The 17,366-nt window shown below is 46.7% G+C and overlaps 8 protein-coding genes across 8 annotated transcripts; 4 read left to right on the forward strand and 4 right to left on the reverse strand.

Annotated features, from left to right (window-relative positions):
- The first annotated feature begins 382 nt into the window (after positions 1-382).
- On the forward strand, positions 383-2,428 carry BKA55DRAFT_742786 (major facilitator superfamily domain-containing protein). Its single transcript, XM_046201519.1, has 2 exons — positions 383-666; positions 722-2,428. Exons 1-2 carry the CDS (start codon positions 484-486, stop codon positions 2,006-2,008), a joined length of 1,470 nt encoding a protein of 489 aa, XP_046044006.1. The 5' UTR covers positions 383-483; the 3' UTR covers positions 2,009-2,428.
- An 890-nt stretch (positions 2,429-3,318) lies between these two features.
- On the forward strand, positions 3,319-3,786 carry BKA55DRAFT_695766 (uncharacterized protein; the record flags this gene model as incomplete). Its single annotated transcript, XM_046200201.1, has 1 exon — positions 3,319-3,786. One exon carries the CDS (start codon positions 3,319-3,321, stop codon positions 3,784-3,786), a length of 468 nt encoding a protein of 155 aa, XP_046044007.1.
- Positions 3,787-4,033: 247 nt separating this feature from the next.
- Positions 4,034-4,238, reverse strand: BKA55DRAFT_581004 (uncharacterized protein). The gene has a single exon (XM_046194006.1). The coding sequence runs from the start codon at positions 4,208-4,210 to the stop codon at positions 4,046-4,048; it is 165 nt and encodes a 54-aa protein (XP_046044008.1). The 5' UTR covers positions 4,211-4,238; the 3' UTR covers positions 4,034-4,045.
- Positions 4,239-5,597: 1,359 nt separating this feature from the next.
- BKA55DRAFT_581005 (uncharacterized protein) lies at positions 5,598-5,931 on the reverse strand. Its single transcript, XM_046194007.1, has one exon. The coding sequence runs from the start codon at positions 5,868-5,870 to the stop codon at positions 5,649-5,651; it is 222 nt and encodes a 73-aa protein (XP_046044009.1). The 5' UTR covers positions 5,871-5,931; the 3' UTR covers positions 5,598-5,648.
- A 1,453-nt stretch (positions 5,932-7,384) lies between these two features.
- BKA55DRAFT_581007 (heterokaryon incompatibility protein-domain-containing protein) lies at positions 7,385-9,612 on the forward strand. The gene has a single exon (XM_046194008.1). It carries the CDS (start codon positions 7,555-7,557, stop codon positions 9,502-9,504), a length of 1,950 nt encoding a protein of 649 aa, XP_046044010.1. The 5' UTR covers positions 7,385-7,554; the 3' UTR covers positions 9,505-9,612.
- Positions 9,613-10,371: 759 nt separating this feature from the next.
- BKA55DRAFT_523474 (major facilitator superfamily domain-containing protein) lies at positions 10,372-11,984 on the reverse strand (the record flags this gene model as incomplete). The annotated part of the gene is made up of 5 exons (XM_046188640.1): positions 10,372-10,567; positions 10,615-11,251; positions 11,311-11,579; positions 11,633-11,865; positions 11,925-11,984. The coding sequence occupies 5 exons, from the start codon at positions 11,982-11,984 to the stop codon at positions 10,372-10,374; spliced, it is 1,395 nt and encodes a 464-aa protein (XP_046044011.1).
- Positions 11,985-12,809: 825 nt separating this feature from the next.
- Positions 12,810-14,049, forward strand: BKA55DRAFT_544689 (carboxyvinyl-carboxyphosphonate phosphorylmutase; the record flags this gene model as incomplete). Its single annotated transcript, XM_046190740.1, has 4 exons — positions 12,810-13,308; positions 13,359-13,625; positions 13,671-13,888; positions 13,942-14,049. The coding sequence occupies 4 exons, from the start codon at positions 12,810-12,812 to the stop codon at positions 14,047-14,049; spliced, it is 1,092 nt and encodes a 363-aa protein (XP_046044012.1).
- An 86-nt stretch (positions 14,050-14,135) lies between these two features.
- On the reverse strand, positions 14,136-16,251 carry BKA55DRAFT_695770 (uncharacterized protein; the record flags this gene model as incomplete). The annotated part of the gene is made up of 3 exons (XM_046200202.1): positions 14,136-14,890; positions 14,949-15,853; positions 15,905-16,251. 3 exons carry the CDS (start codon positions 16,249-16,251, stop codon positions 14,136-14,138), a joined length of 2,007 nt encoding a protein of 668 aa, XP_046044013.1.
- Positions 16,252-17,366: the final 1,115 nt, after the last annotated feature.

Raw genomic sequence — 17,366 nt, forward strand, 5'->3', positions numbered from 1 at the left:
CATGGCTTTTACTACTCTGGATTTGTTTTACAAGGTTTAAAGATCCTTATCTTGACATTTGTTCCTTTCAGAGACTAGGATTCACATGTACTCGGTAAAAGCAGATGCCTACCTCCAAATCGGCCTGACTGCATTAATACGAATGAACTCCTTCTGAAATACGAATGCAAGATAAGCGCTTCTAATATGATATGATATGACCGTCCGTAACAAGAGCTGCCTAATTAGGCTAGCTGGGTGCTAATTATATCAACAAAAAGTTCCGAATCTCATGAGCTTACGGATATACGGCATCGCTTACACGGGAATTGTAGATCCCTCATTGCTGGTCTGATTCTTTCCTTCTCACTCCAGAGTCCTTTACTACTTATGAAATACCAGGCTCTTGACTTCTCTTCAACTTTCTACATATGCTTCGCTTCCCCTCTCACTGGCTCCTCCACGAGGGTCACCTCCGACAACTTCTTTATCAGTCTGTCAGCCATGCAAGACGACGTCTTCTCTGTCTACGGCACCTGGCCGAAGCGCCTGATGGTCGTATCTGTATCGCTCTTTGCGCTCCTCGGGACAATGGCCACTAGCATGTACTATCCCGCCCTCCCAACCGTAGCTAGCGATCTTGGCGTGACTATCACAGACGTCAACCTATCAGTAACAACCTTTATGGTAGAGTGGCTCCATCCTTGGCTCCTGCACTCCAAGTATGCTCACGTTGACCCAGATCCTGCAAGGCATCGCTCCCACTTTCATCGGCAGTTTCTCCGACACTAGTGGCCGTCGCCTCGCTTACATCGCGTGTTTCTCGACTTTTCTCATTGCCAATATTGCCCTGGCACTACAGAATACTTACGCGGGGCTTCTAGTGCTGCGGTGCGTACAAAGCGCCGGCGCCGGCGGGTTAATTCCCCTCGCCAGTGGCGTTATAGCAGATATTGTCGAGCCGGCTGAGCGTGGCTCCTATATGGCATGGGCCACCGTTGCGCCCGTTCTTGGCCCTGCTTTGGCACCCGTGCTAGGCGGCGTCTTGACTCGATATCTGGGGTGGCATTCCATCTTTTGGTTCTTGGCCATCGCGTGCGTCGTGCTGGGGATCTTGTTCCTCTTCCTTTTCCCCGAGACCAACCGTAAACTTGTAGGCAACGGATCGCGGGTGCCACCGCGGCTCAGTCAACCTCTCTGCTTATGTTTCCAGCAGCGGAGCAAACAGCAGCAGGTAGAGGCCACGGAGCGGAATTCCATGTCTTTCCCCAATCCTTTCTCTATTTTCAAGGTGGTGCTGGACAAGGAGGGGGCGGTGGTGCTAGCGGGCAACGGTGTAATCAACATACTGATTGCTGGCGTCAACACTGGGCTTCCGCAGCTTATGACGAGCCTCTACGGCCTTTCTGAGGTGCAAACATCCCTTTGCTTCTTGGCTTTTGGTGTTGGCAGCGCTGTCTGTACTGTCATCACAGGCCGACTCATGGACAGGGCCTACCGAAAGACAGCTGCTAAGCATAATATCCACCTAAAGTTTGCCCGTCGGGACCCAAATATGCCTGTAGAGCACGCCCGCCTGCAAGTAACATGGCCGCATATCGTCGCCGCTATCGCGAGTCTTATTGGGTATGGATGGACGTTGAACAAGCCCACCCACCTAGCCGGACCCATAGTGTTCCTCTTTGTCATCGGCTACACCACCACCGCCGTGGCGCAAGCTCTGAACGCTCTTCTGGTAGATCTCTTCCCTCAAGACGCGGCTACTGCAAGTGCGGCTAACAACTTGATACGCTGTGGCTTGGGTGCTGCCATAACCGCCGCTATACAACCATTGACCGACGCAGTTCACCCTGGTTGGACATACACTGTCTGCGCGGCCATTCTTTTGTTTATCGTTCCCTTTTTCATTGCATTGACTCGTTTTGGACCAGGTTGGCGGGCGAGTCGCGTTAAGCAAGACGCCGCGGGTAATGGAGGAGAGGAGAATATTGTGCAAGTCACTGAAAATACAGAGGCGAAGGCTCCCTAAAGATTATGCTTGTAGCTTATAAAGCCTCTTGCAGTATACATGACGTTGTGGGATTGTGGGATTGAGGGGATAGAAGGCATGTCAATAGAGGAGTTATTCAGTACATAGATCGGAGCTTTTGTTCAGTCTCCCGCTCATTATGCACCTGCCTTCTTTGCCGGGTGGACATCTTGTTCATTAATCAGTCCTCTGTAAAAGGGCTGTGCGAAAGAGAGGTGCCATCCCAATCTGTCATTTCGGGGCTGAGACACAGGTCTTGTCTGTGTATGTGTGCGTCGGTGTTGGTGTTCTCGGATTGCACTGCGAAGGAAAAGTATAGGAGTGCTTTGGAGATACTGGCACCCCGATACGCGAAACCATGCGAGCGCTTTGCAGGGAACTGAATGATGCTGATAGCGTATGCAGAAGATGACAAGAAGCAATCATTAGTTTTATAGATATTACATGTTTGAAGCTGTTGTTGGAATACCTTAGGAATTAGCCACCCCCGCGTTGGTGTGACCTGACTGTATCTGGGCTAACGTGAAGTTATCATGTTACATAGCTCATTTCCTCAAACACTTTCTACAATAGTAATCATAAATGCAGATATGGTCCTCCCAGAATGGACAACTATCTCAGATGTGTTCTAAGTGCAAAGATAGGATTCTTTCAGGGCTCAGTCAACCATGTTCACTTTAAAAGACGTGCCTTTCAAGACAGGGCCGTACTCAAGCATATCTGCTGTTAGTGCTAGATTCTTCATCTTGTACTAAGAGGATGGCCATCTTCCAAGAGAACATCGGCGCACTATAATCCGACATGTTCCTCACGATCTTGAGTTTCGATCAGAAGTCATCGCATCACTAAAGTAAGCAAATGGTTGTGGTCGATGTCACCAACTTTCTGTGTCACCTCACTTCACTCTTTTGGTCATGGAGCCCTGGACCCCCTTCATAGGTAGAACCTTTCCTTTCTTCACCAGTCTTGACCGCTTCAAATCATCATCAGGCTCGCGGCGACTTTCGCTTGTCCTTGACCTTTTACTTCTTTACTGTGTCTCGCATCGATACCGATTTCACACAATGACAAGGACGATACAGTCAATTGAGGCGCAAGCTGTGGGGGGCGGCTGAGTACAGCAGCATCGCCGTCATTCTCAGTCTTTCACAGAAACACGAACTTCACTTGCGGCTTCAGCTCAATCACTATAATGCTCTTATATCGTACCATCGTCAATCGGATAACCCGCCTGATGCGACATTCTTTCTTCTGCGGCTGCGTCGCTGTTCTCAAGACAAATACGCACGTTATCGACCGTGGTACTCAATATGGCTTCAGGCACAACGAGCACCAACATCTCCCGCGCTCTCAAGAGCTGCTTCAAGACAACTAAATGCTCCAAGAACAAGAAGCGGCGCGTTCACTTCCCTAGCGGTACCCTTGAAACTGCGGCGCCGTCTGAGATCAGCCGCAAACGATCGTTCAACCGTGCATTCAAGCGATCCTCAGCACAGCGAGGTACAAAGGAGGAGAAACAGGAGGAGGCAATATCACCTGAGATGCAAGAGCTCTGCCGTTTGTATTACTACATGACGCCTGCTGAACAGAGCATGACGAGTGTCCAAAGCATCGATGAAGGCTGCACAGACGGAGGTATATACAGCATCTTGGAGGGCATAATCAATGAGCGCAAGGCATTGAAAGAGAAGCTTACCGAGGAGATGTTTGAGATTTCTCAGGAGGTCTGGAAGGCTTTAGGGGAGAGGATGAGGGAACGTGGGCAGCGTGGTGTGTGACGATGGCAGATATCTCGGCGAAGATTTCTTTAAAGCAGGTAAAAGCGGCTTTAAGTAATTTAGTGATTTTAAGCTTTAATTATAGCCAGTTTACAGGCTAGGATTTTAATAAATTTAAGTTCTTTAAGAGTAAGGCCCTTTTAGCAGTTATAGTTATAATATAAATTAAATTAGTTATATATAAAGTTATAAGAAATATCTCTTTAATACTTTAAAACTTCTTCTTATAATAATTTAATATCCTAAGGTATTTATGTATTTATTTCTTATAAGTAGAAGTGTAATTATGTCTTTTAAAATTACTAAGTTTAGTTAAGAAGACGAGGACGTTATAGAAGCAGGGCCAGAGTGTTACGATTCGTGCCCGTAACAGCGCTGTAAGGCTTCTATAAGGCAGCTGTAGCACACCCATAATTGCTTGCATAGCGATTATGGCCCGATCTTTTGCCCTGTGGCTTAACGGCTTGTGCAACCGTTATACAGAGATATTACAAGATCGGCGAAAAGAATATTCAGCCATAAGGAACTAACTAAGGATATACAGTAGAAATGATCAGGCTGGGCGTCAGAGAGTGGTGCATGATCCCTGACTTTGGCTAAAGCCCGGCAGGCGAAAGTCGACTTGCGGCTGACTTACAGTCAATTATGGGGGATTCACGTTGTTGGCTCGAACCACCAGAGCCTGACCAATGAAACCGCGCGCGCGTAGATGCTTATTGCCGGGGTCTTGGAAGGTGATAGACAAATAGCAGTGAGCAACGGAAGTGAATCATCGTCATACACGTTTCACAGAGCTATTTGACCTGTTTTTGTTTGCAAAAAGGCGGTGAAAAATGTGGAAAGACCTACTCCGTACTACAGCCTGACTTATCCTTTGTGTTTCATGCGTTGGCTGCCCCTCTGTGGCTGCAGATCTGGGTCCATGCAAACCCCGCAGTTTCTTCACCAGAGAAAGAGGCTGGGCTTGGAAAATGGGAGAATGAGAGAGAAAAGAGATAACCAAGCCAGTGAGGAGAGTTGAGTGCACGTAATTTCGGCAAGAAACCGACTGATGGACATCCAAACCCCGTTACCCGTATATGTATGTAGTTCAACTTCGACCTATATCACCGCACGAGATGATTTATCATGGATCAAACTCAGCTTTGACGGTTGGAGAGCCTGACTGACTGATTAATTAGAGTCTATCATCCAAGGCATTGGCGAAGCCGACCAGTATTAGGCATCAAAGTTTCTGCATGGGTCTACTGCTAAATATTACGGCTGAAAAAGTCAAACAGGGTTGAATAATAGCGTGATTGGCTGCATCAGCTGGGTGCATGGCTGCCTGCGCCTCGTAATCTTACTCCCTCTACTCCGTAGACAGTTCGGTCCACTGATAAGATAAGGACCGACGACTCTCACTCAACAGTCTATCCAGACCGATGCATAAACATCACCGGTCCACCAGGGACCGACCACATTATACCATCAGTCCTTACTACAAACTCTAGTATATAAATCACTTTTATTTGCACTTTTATAGAGACTAGCTTACTAGCTATTAATAAAACTTCTTTATATTAATTAAGCCTAATATGCATTGAATCTACCATTAAGAGACGTGATACTTCGACAACGCTCTGTTTACGCCCTACGCCATCTGCAAATAGAAACATAGAACGGCTTAGTTTCATAGTTTGGAACCCAACCATCACATGTTTCACTCGCTTGTTTGTTTTATTTGCTTATTGTGTATGTTATTAATTCTATTAATTTTTACTTTATAGATATTGTTATTGTAGTATGTAATAAGGTTAGCCGATAGAAACGTTTTAGGTTTTCTGATTTTATTAGTGTGAAATAAAGGCAACATGCTCTACCTAAAGTAGGCAAACTGTGCGAGGTCCCAGCCACTCGCCCTTGCACAAGCCTAGTGTGATGTTCCTGCAACTCCTCTCTTTCCTCGTCTGACATTCAAGAGTCTCTCGGTGAGAGAGGTTTGAACTATTCGCCATGGGAAGACCTGCGAAAATGATCACAATACACGCGGGACATAATAACAGAAAGAATTTGGTTATGAAAACTGAGACTATTCTTATCATATCTGGTGGCGTAGTAGAATGGCGATCCGCCTGGTTGAAACCAAGCAGAGTGCAAAACCAAACGTGAGACCAAAGACTTGGGTTTGGGCATCGATGGCTGTTCACATTGTGATGGGTTTGCACGCCTTTGGGCACCCATAAGCACCAAGGTACCAGACTTCTTTCTAACCCGTTGGCCAGAAATCCCTGTCCGTATATCAGACGGCATGTCATGGAATTACGGGATTGTAGTAAGTAAAGCCACATAAGTGAGGTAACAACGCTAATACTGTTAGGAATTAAGGGATGCTTAGAGGAACTAACTATAAGGCGCCTCGTAAGGCAGAATCAGGTAAACCCCCTTACTTGCCGCTATCCTGCCACTAACTAAAAGCAACTATTGGTATTTATAGCTATTAATACTATAGCCATTAGGTTCCATCTGTAAATTATTAGGAAGCCAGTTGAGCTACGGATTTTTATCAGGCTTGCACTAGAGCGAGGTTTTACCAAATGCCGAACTAAAGGAAGGTCATGCGCTAAAATGTCTCAGTATCATACGATTACCAGCCTCTTCATGCTAGGTAGCAGCGCCACAGCGTCTAAAATTGAACTCAAAAAACCCCTGTTTTCGAATTGCTCGCCTGCATTTATTAGTTTGTGGCAAGTGCCATTGCACTCCCGAAGGCCCTGTGCATTAGCTATGTGGTTAGCTGCCCGCTATTAAGCCTCTGTATACGGAGTAGCATGTGTCGAAGCCTGCCTTGCTTACTCTATCGAAAGGGCTGTTATAGCTGCAGCCAGACAAGCAAGCCGTTTTTAAGCCTTTAATAGGGTTTATATTAAAATGGAAAATGTTAATAGATAGAGGTTATTTTCTCTTTCCCCTAAGAGCTTTAAAAACTACCTAAACTAGTTAGTAATATAATAGGTTTTAGGCCAGCTAGCTTTATTATATTGTATAATACTTCTTTTTATCTCTATTTTTTTACCTCTTTTTATTTCTTTTTATTTTTTACTTTTTTTTAATTATTTTCTGATTTTTTATATTATTTTTTAAGTATTTTTTATTTAAAAAAGTTTTTTTTTTTTTATTAAACTTTCTTTTTATATTATTAATTATTTTTATCTTTTTAATATAATCCTTTTTTATTTAACTCTTTCTTTATTTTTATTAATATTATGTTACTTACCTTATATTATATACTACTGCTAGTACTTCCTCTAGCCTTATAAGGGTCTCTGCTTTAACTAAAAGAGGCTTTTTACCTTACCTTACTCTAATCCCTCTCTCAAGCTAATCACAGCCTTAGCTACCGACAGGGTTTCCTCTTTTACTGAAAATAGGACGGACAATAAGGATGTAATGTAATTAGCACGTAGATAAACCTTTTAGCTCAGCACGTCCTATGTCCTAGTAGTTGACTTTTCGGGGCCGATGGCCCTCCGTACGAAAAATCTACATACATACATACAGTCCCTCCATAATCGGCAGCCAAGCGAAATTGTGGCGCATCGCCATCCGGCATACGTATTATGCCGAGTCGCGCGAACCCCGCAGCGCATCCCGACCGCATCAATAACCCAGGCTGTAAAAGCCACCACAAGTTTAAAGAAGGATGGTCTCCTAAACTGGCAAACCTATAGACCGTCCTTAATACTTATTGATTATTTCTACATCGAGCATCTTCTTTCTTGCATCACCATGTTTAAATTCCTAGAGAAGGCTGTTTCGACTTTACTGTCTGATACGCCCAATTCATCCTCGGCGGCTGAGCAACATGCGATTCTCCCATCTGCCGCCACGCATATCCGACTGCTGAAGATCTATCCAGCTGGTTACTCCTGGGTCCCTATCTACTGTAAGATGTTGATGACGCCCATATCGGAACCTATGAACTTCCAGGCGCTCTCGTACACATGGGGAACTGCGGCTCGAACACACAGTCTGAAGCTGCCAGAAACAGAGTTCCGTATCACTCAATCTCTGGATGAGGCGATTCGACACCTGCGGAGGGAGGATGAGGCCATAACGCTCTGGATCGACCAAATCTGCATTAACCAGGAGAATCTACAGGAGAAGAGCTTGCAGATAGGGCTGATGAGTCAGATCTACTCCAAAGCACAGAGAGTTCTCGTTTGGCTGGGGCCTGCTGAGAGCGGCTCCGACACCGCCATGGATATCTGGTCCAGAATAGGGCAAGATGCTCGCGACCTTGGTCTGGAAAGCTTCTACACCGAGGAGAAGTTCCCGCAGCTCCAGCCGATAGTCATCAACGCAGACCCTGCTGACCCTCTGACTATCGAATTCCAGGCTCTATTTGAAAAAAGCCGCTCTATATACAGGGATTCCCTGGACGCCATCATTGCCTGGTTTCAACGGCCGTGGTTCAAGAGGGTATGGGTAGTTCAGGAGTTCTGTCTCTGCCCAGATACAGTCTTTGTCTGCGGTAAAAAGTCTGTAGCGGTTGAGCTAGTAATGCTCGCAATCCAGATTGTACATTTCAGCTGCGGGAAATTGTTGAAGGACGCCGTCGGGAAGGACAAAGAGTTCGCGGAACTCAACGCAAAGTTTCCGCTCATCTTGAACGAGCCTACCTCAGCCCTCTTCAGTACCAGGCAGCGGAGGCTGGGATACGACGCAAGATGGACAGGGAAATCAACCGGCGACAGCCTCCTTAGCCTGATGCGAAAGCTATACGTACAGCACGAAATGCATGCGACCGATCAGCGAGACAGGATATTTGCGCTGCTGGGCCTAGCTACAGATGGCCTGGACATTATACCCGATTATAGCGACTTCGACTATGCTGGTCTCCTATGCCGGACGGCGAGGGCCATGATCGAGAAACAGGGACTAGAAGTCCTTTCATACTCTCAATTTCCCAAGAGTTACACCCCACTTCCCTCATGGGTATCGGACTGGCGCTCCAACCTCAGCCCATCGTATTACGATCACACCCTCGTCGACCCTCCATTTTTTCAGGCTTGCGGGGACACAGAACTTAGCGTAATATCATCTCCAAGCACGTTGATGCTCGTCCTGGAAGGAATCACGGTGGACGTCGTGGAAGAGGTTGGGAGCCCATGGCACAAACCACTATCTTTTAGTCATGAGCAGTACCTGAGCTACTTCGCTCAGGTTAGACTGATGTGTCAACTTTCGGCCCTGAAAAACGAGCCAATCTATGCCAGCGAGTCTAGACGAGAGGAAGCGGTCTGGCGAGTGCCAATCGGCGATCTTTACACCTGGAATGGCAGGACTACGCGACCAACATCTGATGTTAGAAGGGCATACAAGTCACTCGTCGCAGAGTGTGAGCTTTTTGAGCAACGCAAGCTTGCGGGGTCGGTGAGCGAGCTGCAAGGACAAACTGAGACAATTCTTGATACTGATGGTAGCCACTACCAATGTAGCACGGGAACAATGAGCGGCAAACGACCGTTTCTGACGAAGAAAGGCCATCTTGGCATGGGGCCGCCAATGATGATGTCTGGGGATGTGGTTGTCGTATTAATGGGGTCACGGATTCCATTCGTCCTACGGCCGGGCGAGCATGGGAATTTCGCGTTTACTGGAGATGCATACTGCGACGGCGTCATGGATGGTGAACTCATCAACCAGGTTCGCCCCGAGAAGTTTATGATATTATAGAACGCAGGCAACTACTTGTCGGTCTAATGTTTTTAAGGAATGTCAATATATGGTTATGGTAGTGGATATTCGTAGGCAGTACTATGTTGAAGTAAAAAGGGTTGATTGTGTTATTGTTAGTTCTAAGTTACATATATCCGAGAGGAGCACAGCTCCTTACATAGTATCCGCATCCCAGTCACCAGCAGATCGGACCACCTTAGTCACACGGTCCCAACACCAATGTCCATGATGACTATGTGACACTCATCGATGAACATCGGCTGTAACAGACCTACACACAGCAGCCCGTCTCAGACTTGCATATTATGATATGCTAAAGTGATATCACACTGTGCTAAAGTGCTAAAGTGATATATATTACCGTGAATATATATTATACAATTTTTTTTAGCTAAGTGTAATATTATAATAGCTAAAACGCTATCGGCTATATAGCAACCTTATCTAATCAGATTAGATAATCTTTATTTATAGGACTTCTCATCCTAATAGTCTACTGAGTGATATTAATGCTCCGTGAGGTTCAGCCTCTCGGGAGGCGCATATCTCTAGATCGGAATTCCTGAAGCCTCTTGTGCTGAGTGCAGGATCTGGATATGGGCCCAGTCGTCAATTTTGGGTTTTCACATGCCAAATTACTCCTTCTACCCCTATCGTTTGTGCTATAGCACGGCTGAAAATGGGTGATATCGCCGCAATAAGAGTTCTCCGAGACGTTGCTAGCAAACATTGATAATGGAACAAAGTCAATTGACTATCCGGTAGTTGCATTTAGGTTGAATACACTACAAGTCCATTTATAAGGCCTCGTGATAGGTTTATCACTTAATCAGCCTGACTGAATATATATACCCTGACATACTCCTAGGTGAAGTATCTGAAGTTTCTGGCATAGTCTCCCTGCTGTGAGACATCTACTGCCTGATTACTATCGACAGGTCCATAAAGTTTATCCCTTTTTCTATTCTCCCTTGACAACAAGAAATGCATAATCAAGGCAAGGAAAACAATGAGCCCACTCATACCGCAACCGATAGCGCATCCCACTACATAGAAGGGCCTAGCAAGAAGTTAGCACTCGGTCAAGATAAAGGAAAGGTGACATACCCAGCTGATTTGGGGAACACAGTGCTGCTGATAAGAGATGAGCATTGTCCGATGATGAGTGAGATGGCTAGACCTGCTCCCTTTTTGGAGTCTCCTCCTTGATTATTGAGCAGCCAGGTGATGTTCATAGCCAGAGCTGGGAAGATGCCGCAGGCTGCAAGCCACACTCCAGCATATCTGGCTCCTGTCGAATCCCGGACACCAGCCAGAATACCATAGCCAATAGCTCCCAGTCCACCAAAGCCAGCAACAATAAATCCACGGTTACCGTATTTATCGGAGAAAAAGGCAGACGTAAGACAAAGAAGAAATGCAGCAAAATAGACAGGTGCTGACAGCCCTTGTGCAGTAACCGAGTCATAACCTATACTATGTATAATAGTAGGCAAAAAGTTGGATAAGGCAGCAAAGGAGAAATTGCAACAGAAGTGTATAGCAGCATGCATGTAGTTTTTGTAGTCAAATACTCCAGCAATGATCTGCTTCCAACTAACCGCCTGGTTCGATGTATTATCGCGGACTTGTAGACGTTCGACGGCGAAGGTTTTCTCCTGTTCGGTGAGGAATTTGGCGGTCGCGGGAGAATCGATAAGGAAGAAGTAAACAATGGCAGAAAAAGCGATAGTCGGCGCTCCCTCTGAGATAGATTTTAGTATGGGGGCTTCCAGGTTCGTAGGGGGTTCAGGGTTGTCCTACCAATGATGAACAAAAGCCTCCACGGTTCCAGAGAATTGCGAATGTGTGTAATACCATATGCTAAAGTCGAAGCAAAGGTATTAGCAAGGGGAGACATTCCCAGCAAAATAGCCATGCGGAGTCCAAGCTCTTCTCGTTTATATATGCAGGATAGGAAATAAGGAGCGCCGGCACCAAAGGTTGCCTCAAATATGCCCAGAAAAACGCGGGTAATAACCAATTCTGCCATATTTCGAGCTGCACCAGAGCTCATGGCAGCAGCTCCCCAGCTAGAAACAATTCGTCAGCGCTAGATCATGAGTAGAGAACATAAAAGACTCACCCCAGACAGAGGACTGCAACATAGATATGCGCAGGGAAGATCTTCCAGAACATAGTAGTCCATTCGAAAAGAATGTAGGCGATATAAAACGAATTTAATACCCAAGCCCACTGCGAAGAGCTAAGGCCAAGCGCATCTTGGGCGCCTGCAGTTTTCGCATTTCCAATATTTCCTCGGTCAAGGTAGGATAAGACGTAGAGACAACAGACAATGGGAAGAACACGGAGGTCGAACTGGACACGGCGGTTAGCTGAAATGCGCTACGCAATTGATAAGGAGGAACGCATCATACCAGTCGTCTGACTCGGCGATTGGCATCCGCTGGAATGTCGACACGAGTATGTTCTTCCATGGAGAGTTTAGGGCTTTCCACATCCCTGGTATCAGACTTGGCAATAGTCATCTTGAGATAGGTTGACGTGAGGATAGACCGCGGTAGTAGTAATAAAGGACAACCAGAGTGGTTTTCTGACCATTGAGAAATAATGCTAGAGTAACTTGAATATTTATAGCCAACGTGAGGAAGAAGGAATTATCAGGATAAAGGGAGCTTAAAAGGAAAAAAATTTCCCATTGGCCTACCCCATGAATTTCCCCAGGTTCTGAGAATGCGGGGTTGGGTCTGGGGTAGAGCTGGAAATATGGACGAATCCGCGCTATTCCGGAGCGAGCTACCGGGTACGGTGCGGGATTTCAAGGGAAATCAAGGAATCATGCGCTATGACACTTGGGTCCCACCGATGACGGAGCCAATAGTTGCATCTGAAATTCCGAATGACCACGGGAACAGGCCAGGGATGGGTTCGGTTAAAGGATCCCGAGCCCTCAGGGGCGTGGTGGCTAATATTACAGAGTTTAATTCCAATGGTGCCCCTTCGGTTTCTCAGGGGATCCCACGGGATCTCAAGGACTCTCATGTGGAGAGGTTTCGCCTGTCACCGTGGGAAGCCTGGAGCTGGAATGCTAGATCCCATGGAAATGCGGGGGAATAGAGGTGAGAATCCGACTGACCCCGCTCTTTGCGAGGCCATGGGGACATAAAGTAATGGGGGCGGAATATGGGCATAAAGGTATAAATGAACAGAGGACTTTCCAATGATACTGATGAGCCAGATATTGTTTACACTTCAGATCACCAAACATCCATCTTTATCACTTTACACTTGAATCAATCATCATGCCGGCAGTCTACAACGACGACGTATCGTTCCCTTTCGTGTTCGAAAGTGGCAAGGAAATTGAGGTAGAGCGACAGGGCAATGACGCCGAAACCGCAATCATTAGTTTCCCCAATGCACGGGGTCGACTGCCATCCTCACGGGCATCCCGCCTACGTAGTATGATGCTAGAGGCATACAACGACAGGACCAAAATTCTCACCGTCCCTTGTTCCTACGATGCACTCTCCTCTCGGCTTGTCGAGGAAGCCGGCTTTCCCATACTGTTTATCTCCGGATATACTGTCGCCAGTTCTCACGGGTTGCCTGACACAGGTTACATCGCGATGCAGGAAATGTGTGACAAAATCCAAGAGACGTCTCGTGTGACATCTATTCCTATCTTAGCAGATGGAGATACGGGCTATGGAGGACCGGTCAACGTGAAGCGGACTGTTGAGAGCTTTGCTCTTGCGGGAGCAGCTGGTGTCATGATCGAGGACCAGAGTTGGCCCAAACGTAAGACTTACTCTCATTTCAGCACCATCCGGCTAACTAAAGGCACAAAGGTTGTGGACACACCAAGGGCAAGTCGGTTGTGCCACGCGAAGAAGCGTTTGCCCGTATCCAGGCCGCATGTGACGCCAGAGACAACGGCCTAGACATATTTATCCTGGCCCGTACTGACTCTCTCATTCTTGGCTGGGAGGAAGCCATTTATCGCGCAAAGGAGTTCCAAAGAATTGGTGCAGATGGTGTCTTCATCGAGGCGCTTCCTGACCGAGATGCAATGAAGCGAGCAGTTGAGGAGGTTCAAATGCCCATGTTGGCTAATAGTATGTAAGTCCACAGTCTTCCTGGTCACAGAAAACTAATAATAGAAGTAATCGACGGGGGGATGACCGAGAACCTCTCCGCTTTGGAATTAGCAGAGCTAGGGTTCAGTGCCGTTGCGTACCCCTTCATGCTTGTCGCCGCCAAGTTGAAGAGTATCCGCGAGACACTGCAAGCTCTCAAGACGAGCTTGCCAATCGGACCGCCGCCAACAATTCTCTCCGCTGCTGAAGTTTGTGAAGGTGTGGGCTTTAACAAATACTGGGTAAGCAATGTCTCAAAGGAAAGTGACATGTTAATATCTGACTTTTGTGGCAGGCTCTCGAGGACAAATATGCTACACAAGATGCAAAGTCAAAGGTGGCATTAAATGGCAACCGTAAGGCAATCGGAAGTTCACACCAACCAATGGTCACTGAATATTAAAGGAAAAGCCAACTATATCTAGAATAAGGAGGGTTTGGGAGTGATGCTTAGTTGAATCTCGAAATTACTATATATGTGTCTGCTATTCAGGGAGGAAATGAGGGCATATAGAATGAAGGAATGTTCCATAATAAACTCCAATCACTATCCCCCAGCCCGACAAGCCCAGAGCTTTCATCAGTGGCGATTCCGAACGGAGCCAAAGAAGCATCGAGAAATGCAAGTGAATCGGGCCAATCATCTGGAACATGTATATTACCAAAGATGTCACCACTTTCATTGCTTGTTCCACGCTCAGCCAAGGCGTCATCATGGCTTTGCTCGGCAATAGGCGTTTCTTGTTGGGATCCTCGTGTACCAGAGCCGTTCTTGAGTTGATAGATGTGATTATGCAAGACATCGGCATAACGTTTTGCAAGGTCCAGGTCGTCCCAAGTACTGCTGCGGATAGCCTGGACCACATGTTCAAGCTGGTCCAAAGACTTATTGAACACTGCTCTTTCAACGCCTAGGCCAAGAGCTTTGAGAAGGAATACGGAAACGCCGATGACGCGGGTGATAACACGCGTAGGGCAGTATGGTAGAGAACCGCGTTCAGCTAGGTGTATTGCACTTTGTATGAGTTTACAGCTGCCTTGAATCACTGTATTGATGAGCCGAAGGTCAGTCGGAGTGGCAAAGTTTAGTATCCAGTTCCCGATGGCCCGGCTTGATGCGTTTGGATCGTCGGGATTGTTTCTACAGGACCGATCGACCACAGCCTGCATTCCCAAGCTGTAAAGGAATACCGAAGCGTACTGGTACTCTATTTCGAGCAGATCGTATGTGTGCCATGACAACACTGCAGGAAAGAAAGGGCTATCAGCGAGCTGGGTTGGATAGAGAGCGGCCTAGCTTACCTTGATTATCCAAGTATACCTCTCGCCATGCGGCAAGTTTCTGCTGGTACTCTTCTATGCTGCTCACGTATTTGTAGCTCTGTATAAGCTCCTGCGTAGTAATTCTTGAAGAAAACAGGGTATTCGAAATTGATCGAGCTAGCTCTGCAAGAGCCAGTTGGCCATTGACAAACTTGCGGGTTTGCTCCTCCTTACCAGATGAAGATCCTATCCAGGGTTCAAAGGCCGATGAGTTCAAGCTCGAAGGAATCACTGATGTAAGTCCATTTCGGCTGGACAGTTGTTCATCGGCAATAAAGATTACCTTCCGTAGCCAGACGTGGCTTAGTCTGTGGTGCTGTGTATCGTTCACTGTCGAGTTAAGTCGTGTTGCATTAAATAAACCGATTTCATGGCCAAGAGTGACTGCACACCCAAGCAGCATCCACGACATGCGATCGATTGTCTTTGCGGGTGCTACAACATCTCGGTACCAATTCCCCTGGAGATCTTGGGTCACATCTGCCGAGTTTCCATCTAACTGGTCACGCTCGTCAGGAAGCTGAAAGAGTAGGTCGGAATCCCAGCCATCTGACTTGGGCGGGAAGTAAACCGATCTAGGCGCCCATTCAGTCATGAGAATGAGGGCTTGAATTGATCCAAGCGTTCGAGTTTTTGCTTTAGACTTCTTTTCTTGGCCGAAAATAATTCTATTGACGAGATGTTCGCAATGATCCCAAAGGCGAGTGTGTAGAGCGACGCTTCTTGACCAGCTAGAAGTACCTTGGAGACAATGAAAGCGTGAGGATATCATGAGAATCGTGCAACAGAGGAGAGGTTCTTGTGTTATCAGCTTGTAATGGTTGTCGTGGTGGCTATAAAAGTCATCCATTACCGGTGATAGCGGGAGTATGTTCTCAAAGAAGCTTCAAAATTGGATCAGCCTTGAGATAATGCAATCGATATGAAGAGCTTACAGGTCCATATACGAGACTGCCTCAAGTGCAGTCAACCAGCCCATACGAACGAATCGCAGACTGTTCCATAGTCGTAGGGCCTCGATGCTGGGGGACGAAAGGTCTGATATGAATGGCCCATTCATTGTCGAAGACCCGTATCGTGAAGGATTTGACAGAGCTGCCGAAGCATCGCGCTGAACCCCATCTTTAGCAGCCTCATAGTTCGAGGACTGCTGTAGAAGTTTGATAGTGTCACCATCGTTCGAGATTGGGGCATGTACAACAGTGTCGATACTGTCTGTCACTCTGGTCGTTAGAGGTAGCATCAAGTAAAAGTCTGGTAGTCTATGAAGTGGAGGTTGCATGGATCTAGATGAAGCTACCGATGTCGCTGGCCCCTCCTGATCACTTTCAGCCGCTGGGGTAGACCGGGTAGGGTTATTATGAGTGTTGTCTGGCCTAGAAATGCTGTGTTCATTGTGTGGAATAGTTGGCCCTATGTCATCAGCAAGACTCAATTACTTAGGCCCATGATCTTAACTAACCTTCTTCATGACTGGTTCTAACATGGGAAATGTCGCATTCTTTTGCAACGTCCTTTGCTAACACTGATTGACTTGTCAGAGAACACAGTTGTCGTTCTCTCTTACATCTTTGGCAGACAGTCTTGGGCTCTTCAGGCCTATCTAGGATACACCTTGTCTTCTTTGCCCTACATCTATCACAGGCCTTAAAGCTCCGTATGTAACCACGCTGGCGCTTCTTAGATATTGGAGGTTCGGCGACAGATTCAAATTGACTCATATCACTCTGATGTGAATAGTTCATCGTTAGGTTGTATCTCTTTAGTTGCTAAACAGTTTTAAAATGCTCTGTGAGGGGGAGCTGATAATTAGTAAAAAACTAGACTAATAAGGTTACTTAATCTGCCGATAATAGTTAGTGGAATAATTAACCCGGAGAAAAGCGCCAATACCCGCCAGGTGTTAATACCACCGCTCGCTCTTCTGCGACTGTTATCTGCATGTCGTGTTTTCTGTTATTTCATGGAGTTAATGAAGTGGACAATCCAAGCATAAGATTATTACCTCTGTAGCCTTCATCTTCTTTCCCGATGTCCCTCTTTGCCGCATCATCTCTGACATGGACACCATCGCCATTCTGGCCTCATCTGGCTACCCTGACCCTCTCAGTTGTTGCTGGCGATGTACTGGCACACTCAACCCTTCCGTCAACGGCCATTCAAGAACGCGGTCAAATTCCCCGGGCCAGGATCGGCGTCTCCAGTAGACAGGTGATAAAGCCCTACCATTTGGCCAGACATACAAAAGGTTTAATGTTGTCATGGTCGAAGCCGTTGCATTAGATGATTCAAGTCACGCCTAGATGGAAGTGCCTCCTTTAGTAATTGTGGCATTCCATGACCCTGTGGTTGGGCAGCTATGGACTTGCTAAAAGTTATAAATGCTAGTGGTTTTGC

The sequence above is a fragment of the Fusarium redolens genome (genome assembly GCF_020744475.1).
Source record: "Fusarium redolens strain MPI-CAGE-AT-0023 chromosome Unknown BKA55scaffold_19, whole genome shotgun sequence".
Taxonomy (NCBI): domain Eukaryota; kingdom Fungi; phylum Ascomycota; class Sordariomycetes; order Hypocreales; family Nectriaceae; genus Fusarium; species Fusarium redolens.

Excerpts from the sequence above, each read along its gene's own strand:
- BKA55DRAFT_581004 (XM_046194006.1), bottom strand. The coding sequence starts at position 4,210 with ATGCAAGCAATTATGGGTGTGCTACAGCTGCCTTATAGAAGCCTTACA.
- BKA55DRAFT_581005 (XM_046194007.1), bottom strand. The coding sequence starts at position 5,870 with ATGATAAGAATAGTCTCAGTTTTCATAACCAAATTCTTTCTGTTATTA.
- BKA55DRAFT_581007 (XM_046194008.1), top strand. The coding sequence starts at position 7,555 with ATGTTTAAATTCCTAGAGAAGGCTGTTTCGACTTTACTGTCTGATACG.
- BKA55DRAFT_742786 (XM_046201519.1), top strand. The coding sequence starts at position 484 with ATGCAAGACGACGTCTTCTCTGTCTACGGCACCTGGCCGAAGCGCCTG. Across the intron at positions 667-721 it reads TATCAGTAACAACCTTTATG|ATCCTGCAAGGCATCGCTCC; the intron begins GTAGAGTGGCTC and ends ACGTTGACCCAG.